This window comes from Mustela erminea, chromosome 4 (genome assembly GCF_009829155.1).
Source record: "Mustela erminea isolate mMusErm1 chromosome 4, mMusErm1.Pri, whole genome shotgun sequence".
Taxonomy (NCBI): Eukaryota; Metazoa; Chordata; class Mammalia; order Carnivora; family Mustelidae; genus Mustela; species Mustela erminea.
Window position 1 is genome coordinate 42,883,759 of NC_045617.1, and position 12,417 is coordinate 42,896,175.

Below are 12,417 nucleotides of genomic sequence, written 5' to 3' on the forward strand. Positions count from 1 at the left end.
GGGATACAAGAATCTGAGAGACCCAGAAGCGTACTCCTCCTGTAGCACCATCTTTCTCTAAAATCACTTTTTAGAGGTTTGATTGTTGTACACAATTGCCTTATCATTAGATATGCATACATGTAAATAAATCTAGTCTACTAAAATTATTGGAAAAATTTGCATACCTTATTAGCATCACATTACTATTAGAAAAAGCTTTGTAGAGGCGGACATTTGATTAATCTCATTTTGGAACACTGTTGGACTTTCCCTCTATGGGGTTGTATGTGTGCTCACTGGTCCTTCTTACCTCTTCTTGTAATTGGTACATTCACTATTGCATATGTTCTTACACTTACACTTAAACAAAAAACTCACAGCCTTCTCTGACATTAATTTTAATAATAGAAAACATCCCAACATACATTCCTTCTTTTATTTTATAACTACAGTTTTGTACAGTTTCTCTCTTCCCATTTTGGAGTATCATTATGGGGGTGCCTGGGTGGCTCAGTGGGTTAAAGCCTCTGCCTTAGGCTCAGGTCATGATCCCAGGGTCCTGGGATTGAGCCCCTCACTGGGCTCTCTGCTCAGCGGGGTGTCGGCTTCCTCCTCTTTCTCTGCCTGCCTCTCTGCCTACTTGTGATCTCTGTCAAATAAATAAATAAAATCTTTTTTTAAAAAATGGAGTATCATTATGGTCTCAACTTAATTAAATATAATTATTCTCCTTTTGATGCTCAAGTTATGCCAATATGGCCCTTGTAAGCCTACTTCTTTCTTTACATCTGCACAAGGTTTTTAAAGCATTCTTTATTTCTGGCAACAAGAGGTTCCAGCCAATCTTAATATTTCCCTGTCCTAGGTCATAGAATCAACTACACTTCAAGGAACTATGGTTCTTTTTGGTAGAGAATAGTATCTCTCTCTCTCTCTCTCTCTCTCACACACACACACACACACACACACACATACACTGATTATAATTAAGGTGATAGGTAAAAGACTGTTGGGCTATTTTTTGTGACATTTCTGGTTCACATAACATATGCTACTGAATCTACTTTTAATAAATTTCAATTGCCCAAAAGACTTCCTACTCCACTGGCATGAAACTTGACTAGATTTTGATGTCTCCTGTCCTAACCTGTTCAGCCCAAGACCACTAGGGACAAACCTATATTTAGAGAGGATCAGGATTATTGACCCATTCCAATGAGGGAAATCTCACACCAGAGAAATTGTGTGGTATGTCTCGGGAACGAAGAATTATAAAATCTGGGAGATCGTTAGATTTAGGTGAAATTTAAAGGAAGCAGAGTTTTGATAGATTTGAAGCAGAGCTGTTTCTTTTTTAAATATTTTATTTATTTGAGAGAGAGCATGAGAGGCGAGAAGGTCAGAGGGAGAAGCAGACTCCCCATGGGGCTCCAGGACTGTGACCTGAGCCGAAGGCAATTGCCCAACCAACTGAGCCACCCAGGCGCCCAGCAGAGCTGTTTATAAAGAAGTCAACATCAGATCTGGACTGAAGAACAGTGTCAGGATCCTGTTTCTCGAAAACAACAAAATTACAGGATGTGGACTATTGTGTTCAGGAGGCCCTGAAATGAAGGCTTTGCTTCTAGGTTGGAAACTGAGGCCACTTCTTTGTGTCAAAGCAAAAACGGGCCGTGTCATTCTTACTGACAATAATTTCAGTAACAAGGTTCCTAACAGCAGATGCATTCAGAGAACAAAATGTTTCACTGCGTTAGAAAGTAGACACTCAGAAGAGGTTGTGGTTATTATACTGTACTGAGCAGACCCTTCAGAGAAATATTTCCTGCTACCTTTCCAGCTGCCGTTTCTGTTTATTATCCCAGCCCAATAAATGGCCAAGCAGATATTTGCACTCTACATTTGAGCTAAATTTTACTTATTCATTCTGAATTTTCCTCAGTCTTAGAGAAAAATCTAGTGACTTAGTGTGCTTCTCTTATGTATGGCCTTCTCTACAGCTGTGGTTATTGCAAGAAGCAGTCATCTTCAACATGTGAACCATAGGGTCATTTTTGCCCGATGATGAGCTAACCTGACGTATTTCAAACAGCTACTGCTATCGCCACCTGAAACCCTGATGTTCCTGTCATTACCACGCTGCAATATTTGCCTTGAAATCCTGCTCACTTCTATATCTGATCATACATCAGAGCTACCCCAGTCTCAATGAATTATATAAAAGGAAGCCATTTCTCTATCCATTTGGTACTAAAGTACAGCTGTACCCTGTGCAGTAAGCAATACCAAAAGGCTTAAGGAAATTATAGTTAAATTCAAGGATGTAGCTACATAACAGATTATTAAAAGTAGTGAAGTTTCAAGTACAGTAAATCATTAACCATAAAGAACATTTAGGCAAATGCAGACACCTAAACATAATTGTTTCCATGACAATTTAAGCATATGTTTCTCATTCTGCTATTAAGAAAATTACATCCCAATTTGCTAGGTTAGTATTTTAAAACAATTCTTTCCTATGGTGTAATATTACTAAAGACACGCCAAAAAGAACTGCTGCATTTGAGAAAGTTAAAAAATACAAGGAGACAATGTAAAATTCAGTGTCTAGACTTAAAGAGCAAAACATGAGTAACACATCTAAACATTTCTTATTGGAGCTTAACGCTCCCTTGCTTCTGCTTCCTTTTTTAGCCACCATAATCTCGTTTTTCTTTTCCTGCCAAGCAGTACTTATTTGTAGTCTGTACTTATTTCTACCATTTTCTGCTTCCTACAATTTTACTTCTACTCAAGCCAACTCCATTAAAACGGAGCTCAGCAGTTGCCTACTCCATTGACCTTTTCTCGTTTCTCATCCTCTTCTGTTTATCCATCAGACATTGACTGAAAGCCATAATGTGCCAAGCATTATTCAAGGCACTGACTGAGAACTTGAAACCAGAAAGTGGGCAGAGTGAGGATGGCAGTGTGGTAGAATGAGACACTGGAGACTCCCTCCTTTCTTGGCCAACATTAACCAAGCACTTAACCATGTAAATGCTTTGCATGGGTTAACTCATTCAATCCTCTTGACAGCCCAGTGGGTTAGGAACTGTTAGTATCCCCGTTTTCATGAGGGAAAAACTGTAGCAGAGAAGAATTAAGTAACACAGCTAATAAGTAGTAGACCTTGACCTTACTTCCTTGACCACAGAGGTTCCTTTATGTCTTTTTCTACTACTCTGACTGCTCGTTGTCTCATTTTGTCTCTTCCTCCTCATTCTATTCCCATTCCCTTGGGGATAACGTCCCAAATTACCTTTGTCCGGTTCAAATTCCTGTCACCTCTGCTTTATTATTTTTGTCATCCCTTAGACACAATTTTTCTAGTACTGAATGTGTTCTCTTTGATCAACCAGCTCCTCTTCCCAATTATCTCCTGTCCCCTAGGGTAGACACCCTGAGATCATACTGTGATTTGTTCTTCCTTTTCCTGAGATGTTCTATCCTATTCATTAAATCTCACATTTGCCCTTCATGTCATCCATAATCCCAGGCCCTAATTCTTGCAACAGCTTCCTAGTCATCTCCCCAAACATAGTATCTCCCTCCCACAATCAATATTCTTTTCAAGAATCTGCAATGGTACAGGCAGGCAACATATTCCTCTGTCTGGCTTTCAACGTTCTCCAAAAACTATACCAACATGACTTATCCAAATTTTTTCCTCACCACTTCTCAAAAAATAATCTTTTCCCTCTGTTCCTCTCTCTCTTCTTTTCCAATGACTACTCTGCTGCTGAGCTCCTTATCAATTTCCACCTTGACTATTAATCACTCGACCAATATCCTGCATCCAGTCTGTGCTCTCATTTATACCCTTTTTCTTCCTTCATTCACTGAACAACATACTATGCAAATGCCAGGGTATAAAAATGGCTAGAATACAGTTCAAATATCAAGAAATTTACAATCTAACAGAGAGAATACAGATGACCACATGTATACCTATTGACTTTAAGTACAATACTAAGGGCATAAGTAAAATCTGCGAAAATCCAAGGGAAAAAGCAATTCATTCTCCCCAAGGTGATGGGAGAAAACCTTCACTGTAAAGGTAAAATCCAATCAGCCTGTTTGAGGACAAACATAATCTCGTAGGGGTGCCTGTGGAATACATTCCAGGCAACAGTGAAAAGCAAGAGCAGAGGATGATGGTATTAAAGACAATGACATAGCTGAAGTGTTTGGTTTGACTTCCCTCATAAACATAGTGTAGGGAGATAGCAAGAGAGGAGCAGCAAAGGAAACTGGAAGATAAATGGATATATTCTGAAAAGTCTTACATCATATGTAAGGGAGTATTTCCATGATCACCTCTGTAATAGAAATGAGTCTTGGTAGGTGTTTAAGTGAGGGAAGCAAAAATTGGGGGACGGAGACAGGTGACAGTGATCAGATTTATATGTTAGAGACATGCCAATGAATCAGGTAATAGGACTAAGTCCTAAACAATAGCAGTGGTGGTGAAAACAGAAAGACACAGACAATTCAAACAGAATCAACAGAGCTTGATGAATTATTAAATGTAGGGGCATTAGGACACAGGCTGTCAAGAAGTTTTAAATGTCTGCTACTGAATAGACAGTGAGGCCTTTGTACAAAGGGAGAAACAAATCTGTCTGAGAAAGTAAGTTTGGCTTGCAATCTGCTGAAATGGGACCATCTGAGGAGGGTTCCAGCATGTGGCGGGATCTTTAGAGCGCACCAGAGCTTGGGTGAATGGTCAAGATCCCAGCAGAGGGCCATTTGGTCTAGCTCCCTTCATTCTGGTTCTGTTGTACTTACCAGGCAACCTCCTGATACTAAATTGAGCTTTTCAAACTGGGTTTGGTATTTTTCTTATTTGGAAATTTTATTTTCAGCCTTAACTTGATAACCCAGAATTATGATAACCCAGAATTATCACTTTCCAGCCATCCTTTTCTGCGTTTAGGAATCTTGCAGAATCGAATGAGGGTGGACAAAACAGATAAAATAAAACACCTGATGTTGTGAAGTTCAATGTTGTCTCCCATCCTCCCACCACCTACAAGGCCAGATCCCTGCCCCCCACCTCCGGCACCCCGCCCCAGGCCTTGCCTCAACAGCCAGCCAGCCTATCTTTAACATCATTTTTAAACTACAGATATGAAAATCATGAACACTGAGAAGTAGGTCTCTTCGAAGTTTACCTTCATGATATATGTGGAGAAAGGATTTTGAAACATATTCATTTTATAAATAACATTTAACCTACATAGAAAACGAATTATGAAAGCACCTTAAAAAGTCACCAAGGCAGGAAAAACTATATTAAATATAAACGATCCCCTTGTCATTAAAGCATGTTTAATGGTCCCTCCACCTGGGAGTCTTTATTGTCCAGGAGTTGGTATTAGAAGTATGTAAAACAGTAATAAAACAATAGCTTTAAAATTCAGCTACCAGTAAAGCACATGGGCCCTAAACACAACTGCCAATGGGCTCAGGCCGATAAGGCAAGACAGCAGTAACGGGGACTGGACATGCCTGGCCTATGAAAGAGCACAGCTGTTGCTCATAGGAATGTTAGCCAAGTACTGTCAAATATTCTGATTTTTTTCTTCCAGTGGGTCAGAAATCCAGATTTTATGTAAAATTTCCAGATTTTTAAAATTCATGTGGACCTCTGCTCTAATTATTCCAAATTAGCGAGGTCTTATTACACCTCAATTTAATCCATGTTAACATTTAATAACTAATGAGGCTGCAAATATTGACTAGACTTTAAAATTGTAATGTTTAACATTCAATAGGATTTTAGAAATAAATAAACTTCTATCTCAATCATAATCTTATAAATATATTAAAATCTAAAGAGCATTACAATTTCAGTCCTCAATGTCGCCAAACTTTTTCTGGCAAATAAAAGCTGAGTGGACAGAGTTTTACTTTTCAATTTTAATACAATGCAAAATGTGTTACAGGAAACAACTTCTAGTTTTCTGTAGTAGGTTGAAGTGAATACACATGAGAATCCAGAAAGCACTCACACAACTGATGAATGTGCCAGACCCACAAAATTAACTAATTTTCAGGGACGCAAAGATACTTGTCAATATTGGCCTCCACTCATAACTTGGTGAGATCTCCTTTGAAAATTCACTCTGTAACTATGTCTCATCAACAGCTCTAGTTAAGTTCACCTTGACCCCAGAGGTGACTTTACCCTGTCCTCCACGGAGACCAGCTATATAAATCTGGGGCCTGGGCACTCGACTGCTGCCTTCTCTCTTAGACTGCGTGCCAACATCCTTGGGTGGGTACACCTGTGAACAATTTTCTCTTCTCATGTGACTGAGATCAGTTTGTACTGAGTGAGTAGCTTTCTGACGCAAATTGGCCTAAAAAGAAAGAGAATATACAGGAATTAGCCCATCTCTAAAAAAGCAAATAATATCAGTCTAATTTTTTCTCAATCCGCAAAGAAATTAGCCCTCCAACACAGCATTTTTCTACAAAACATTAAAACATTAGAAAAACTAGAGCATTATAAAACCCTTTGCTAAGATGTAGAAAAATACATGAAAGGTTGAAAATGGGCCCAAAGAAAGAACATGCGGATTCAAACTTAACAGTGAGCTCAATTGTTTATTAGTATAATCTTCTAATTCCTTCACTATTATACTTTGAGATTCATACCACTTGGATTTTCCTGCCATGCTTGGTTTATTGTTTTAAAAGACAGAAATTTAAGATTTCCTTTGTCTTTTTTAAATGGATATCACCCAAAACTTTTAATATAAAAAGTTCTAATGTCTTTAGGTTATATTTTACAGTATTCTACATCTTGCTTACTCTTTTCATGGATTACTAGTAAACATGAAGTTAAACAGATTACTCAGGCTGGGAAGCAAAGAGGAGTTTAGAAAGAGGAGACTAGGATTTGCTGAAGCAGTGAGGAAGTCCAAGAGAAAAACTCAAAAGCATTAGAGCCTGTGAGTTAAAAAGTAAAGACCTGGAATGAGAGGAAACATTTCAGATTTTGAGACACTGTGGGTAAGTGAGAACTGAAACCATTTTCCCCCCACACTGAGTTTTCTGTCTACATTAATATGACTTCACTATTCCATTGTCCTCATTAGCAGGATTTTACCATTCCAAGAGACCCCTGCCAAAACAAATAACTTGTCTGACTACAGAACATCCTGAAAGACACACCTTCAGTCCTAAGCATCAATACAGGCATTACGCCCTAACATTCTTTGCACCCCTGCCCCATAAATCTTCACCCTCGATTCCCATCAATGCTGAGCTCCTTTTTCATGATCTTTACCCAACCCAATTCAATCCTTCATCCCATCCCCTGACCTTACCCTTGGCATTGAAAGACCTACCTTCCACACAACACCCCCCATTCTCAATAAATTCTGACCTTCCTCTTCCCCCTCAAGACACTTCCAAGGCTCTCCTGAGGTGGTGGTTCCTACTACAGCTTTAAGTAATACACTCAGTTTTGTTCTATCAGCACGTTGTACCAGTAATATATGGGGAGCTGGCATTCAACATGATGCAATTCTACAGGGTAATTACTAGGTCTCCAGTGGGAAACAGAGTGGAGGTGAGGAATGGGAAGAGAGGGCTTAATTAGTATGCAGTGCAGCCCCACTGAACACCCCAATCTCTTCCCATTTCTAGTATAGACTTATGTTGGCACCTCTACCTCTCATATTCTATCCAGCCATCACTCCCCCTTCCCCTTTGCCTATTCATACCTAAGACCAACTTCAAATGTCACTGAAGTCAACTTTTTTTAATTTAACCTTTTGTGTTTTCCAAAATTCATTGTTTAAGCACCACACCCAGTGCTCCATGCACTACATACCCTCCTTAATACCCACCACCAGGCTCACCCAATCCCCCACCCTTCTCCCCTCAAAACCCTCAGTTTGTTTCTCAGAGTCCACAGTCTGTCACGATTTGTCTCCCCCTCTGATTTCCCCCATCTTACTTCTCTCCATCTCCCAATGTCCTCCGTGTTATTTCTTATGCTCCACAAGTAAGTGAAACCATGTAATAATTGACTCTCTCTGCTTGACTTATTTCACTCAGCATATTCTCCTCCAGTCCCATCCATGTTGATACAAAAGTTGGGTATTCATCCTTTCTGATGGAGGCATAATACTCCATTGTATATATGGACCACATCTTCTTTATCCATTCATCTGCTGAAGGACATCTTGGTTCTTTCCACAGTTTGGCGACTGTGCCCATTGCTGCTATGAACATTGGGGTACAGATGGCCCTTCTTTTCACTACATCTGTACCTTGGGGTAAATACCTAGTAGTGCAACTGTAGGGTCATAGGGTAGCTCTATTTTTAATTTTTTGAGGAATCCCCACACTGTTTTCCAAAGTGGCTGCACCAACTTGCATTCCCACCAATAGTGTAACAAAGTTCCCCTTTCTCCACATCATTTTCAACACTTGTTGTTTCCTGTCTTGTTGATTTTGGCCATTCTAACTGGTGTATGGTGGTATCTCAATGTGGTTTTGATTTGAATCAAATCAAATCTGTTAGCCATTTGTATGTCTTCTTTGGAGAAGCGTCTGTTCATGTCTTCTGCCCATTTTCTGACATGATTATCTGTTTTGGGGGTGTTGAGTTTGAGGAGTTCTTTATAGATCTTAGATATTAACCCTTTGTCTGTACTGTCATTTCCAAATATCTTCTCCCATTCTGTGGGTTGCCTCTTGGTTTTGTTAACTGTTACCCTTGCTGTGCAGAAACTTTTGATTTTGATGAAGTCCCAAAAGTTCATTTTCGCTTTTGTTTCCTTTACCTTTGGGGACATGCCTTGAAAGAAGTTGCTGTGGCCGATGTCGAAGAGGTTACTGCCTATGTTTTCCTCTAGGATTTTGATAGATTCCTGCCTCATATTGAGGTCTTTTATCCATTTCAAGTTTATCTTTGTGTATGGTGTGAGAGAATGATCGAGTTTCATTCTTCTATACATAGCTGTCCAGTTTTTCCAGCACCATTTGTTAAAGAGACTGTTTTTTTTCCAGTGGATTTTTTTTCTTGCTTTGTCAAACCTTATTTGACCATAGAGTTGAGGGTCCATATCTGGGCTCTCTACTCTGTTCCACTGGTCTATGTGACCGTTTTTGTGCCAGTACCATGCTGTCTTGGTGATCATAGCTTTGTAGTAAAGCTTGATATCAGGCAATGTGATGCCCCCAGCTTTCTTTTTCTTTTTCAACATTTCCTTAGCAATTCAGCGTCTCTTTTGGTTCCATACAAATTTTAGGATTGTTTTTTCCAACTCATTATTGTAGGGGATCTTAACACTCCAGTGTCAGTAATCGACAGATGATCCAAGCAGAAAATCAATAAAGAAACAAGAGCATTCAATGACACATTGGACTAGATGGACCTCATAGATATATACAGAACATCCCACCCTAAAACAATAAAATACTCATTCTTCTTGAGTGTACATGGACCTTTCTCCAGAATAGATCACATACTTGGTCACAAATCAGGGCTCAACCAATACCAAAAGACCGAGATTATTCCATGCATATTCTCAGACCACAATGCTTTGAAACTGGAACTCAACCACAAGAAAAAAGTATGGAAGGAAAGCAAATACTTGGAAGCAAAAGATCATCCTGCTTAAGAATGTTTGGATCACCACTCCCTCATCAACTGGGAAATCAAAGAAGAACTTAAAACAATTCATGGAAACCAATGAGGATGAAGGCATATTGCTCCAAAATCTATGGGCTGTCCTAAGGGTGAAATACATAGCCATCCAAGCCTCCTTCAAAAAAATGGAAAAATCCTGAATACACCAACTCTCTTTACGCTTTAAAGAACTGGAGAATCAACAACAAATTAAGCCAACCCCACATACAAGAAAGGAAATAATCAAGATGAGAGCAGAGATCATTGAGATAGAAACTATAGATACAGTAGAACACATCAACGAAACTAGAAGCTGGTTTTTTGAAAGAATCAATAGAATTGATAAACCACTGGCCAAACTAATCCAAAAGAAAAGAGATAGGACCCAAATTCATTAAATGATGAATGAAAAGGGAGCGAACATGATTAACACTATGGAAATAGAAACAATCATCAGAAATTATTATCAACAATTATATGCCAGTAAGTTAAGCAACCTAGATGAAATGAATGCATTCCTAGAAACCTATAAACTTCCAAAACTGAATTAGGAAAAAATTGGCAACCCGAATAGACCAATATATAGGAACAAGATTGAAGCAGTGATCAAAAGCCTCCCAAAAAACAAGGGCACCTGGATGGCTCAGTCGTTAAGCATCTCCCTTTGGCTCAGGTCATGATCCCAGGGTCCTGGGATCAAGTCCCACATCTGGCTCCTGGCTCAGCAGAGAGCTTGCTTCTCCCTCCTACTCTACCTGCTCCTCCCCCTATTCTTAGTCATCCTCTCTGTTAAATGAATAAATAAAACCTTAAAAAAAAAAAAAAAACTCCCGAAACACAAGACCCCAGGACCTGATGGATTCCCTGGGGAATTCTATCAACCATTCAAAGAATAAATAATACCTATTCTTCTGAAGCTATTTCAAAAAACAGAAACAGAAAGAACACTTCCAGACTCTTTTTATGAAGCCAGCATCACCCTAATCCCAAACCAGGCAAAGACCCCACCGAAAAGGAGAACTTCAGACCAATATCTCTGATGAATATGGATGCGAAGATTCTCAACAAGATCCTAGCTAACAGGATCCAACAGTACATTAAAAAGATTATCCACCATGACCAGGTGGGATTTATCCATGGGATGCAAGGGTGGCTCAACATTTGCAAATAAAACAATTAATAGAACAAATCAATAAGAGAAGAGAGAAGAACCACATGGCCCTCTCAATTGATCCAGAAAAAACATTTGATGAGATACAGCATCCGTTCCTGATTAAAACCCTTCAAAGTATAGTGATAGAGGGAACATTCCTGAACTTCATAAAATCTATCTATGAAAAACCCACAGTGAATATCATCCTCAATGCAGAAAAGCTGATGACCTTCCCTTTGAGATCAAGAAAACAACAAGGATGCCCACCCTTACCACTGTTGTTCAACATAGTACTAGAAGTCCTAGCAACAGCAATCAGACAACAAAAAGAAATAAAAGTATTCAACTTGGCAAAGAAGAAGTCAAACTCTCTCTCTTCGCAGATGAGTGATACTTTATATGGAAAACCCTGAAGACTCTACCCCCAAACTACTAGAACTCATACAGCAATTCAGTAATGTGGCAGGATACAAAATCAATGTACAGAAATCATTTGCTTTCTTATACACTAGCAATGAAAAATATATAAAGGGAAATTAGAGAACTGATTCCATTTACTATAGCACCAAGAACTATAAGATACCCGGGAGTAAACCTAACCAAAGAGGTAAAGGATCTGTACTTGAGGCCTCAACTATAGAACACTCAAGAAAGGAATTGAAGAAGACACAAAAAGATGGAAGAGCATGCCATGCTCATGGATCAGAAGAATAAACACTGTTACAATGTCTATATTGCCTATACTTTCTATACTGTCTATACTGCCTATACTTTCAATGCCATCCCAATAAAAATTCCACCGGTATTTTTCAAAGAGCTGGAAGTCAACTTTTATTTCACTTCTGTTATACTACTTACTAAGAGGTACTGAAATATTTTTAGTGTATCCATGCACTTGCTAGAAGATTAGCTTCTGAATAACAAAGTAGGGGTATCTATGTTAACTTGCATATGTCCGATGGGCTCAAGTGAGTTTAGTAAATAACAGAAAAGAACATGGGGATGGAGCTTCATGAACTACAGAAGAGTAACTGATAGCAATATTAATGGAACAAAAAGATCTAGAAGATATACTAGGAAGCTAATCCTTCCTCATCCCAGGAAATCAAGGGACTGAAAAGCTGCCACCAGAAAGGGGGGCAAGAAAAATGTCAAGGTTGGTGAAAAGCCTATAAAACACTGCGTATACAAACGGAAAAAGGCTATACCTTCTAAAACGATAGAACTCTCCCACACAACCTCTGTAGCCATAGCTATCAGCACAGAACAGGCAGGATTTGGCCAGCTTCCCTATTTTTTTGCTGTCTCCATCTTTCAATTAAGGACCGACCAAAGAAAGCCCATGATACCCACCAAACTAATCACATAAGATCCCCCATTTTGTGTTAGCCCACCTCCAGTTTCCCCATGTCAACAACTTCTAATCAGAAAACTCTTTAAACCCTTCCCTTTTTTTCACCATCAAGCTCTCCCTCTTCTCCTGCCTGCTTTGGAGCTTCTGCCAACTGCAGGTGATGGTGCTTGACTCCCTTGCTATAGCAAACTTTGAATAAATAGCCTCTGTTCCCATTTGGGTAAGACTTTGTTT

General features: G+C 39.2%; 1 protein-coding gene across 5 annotated transcripts in view; it reads right to left on the bottom strand.

Annotated features, from left to right (window-relative positions):
* Positions 1 to 5,828: 5,828 nt before the first annotated feature.
* Positions 5,829 to 12,417, bottom strand: part of CFAP206 (cilia and flagella associated protein 206) — a 49,670-nt gene continuing 43,081 nt past the window's right edge. For all 5 annotated transcript variants that reach the window (XM_032339093.1, XM_032339092.1, XM_032339095.1 and 2 more), the window contains exon 13: positions 5,829 to 6,389. In XM_032339093.1, the coding sequence (XP_032194984.1) occupies positions 6,159 to 6,389 (231 nt within the window). In that variant the 3' untranslated portion in view covers positions 5,829 to 6,158. The remainder of the gene's footprint in view (positions 6,390 to 12,417) is intronic.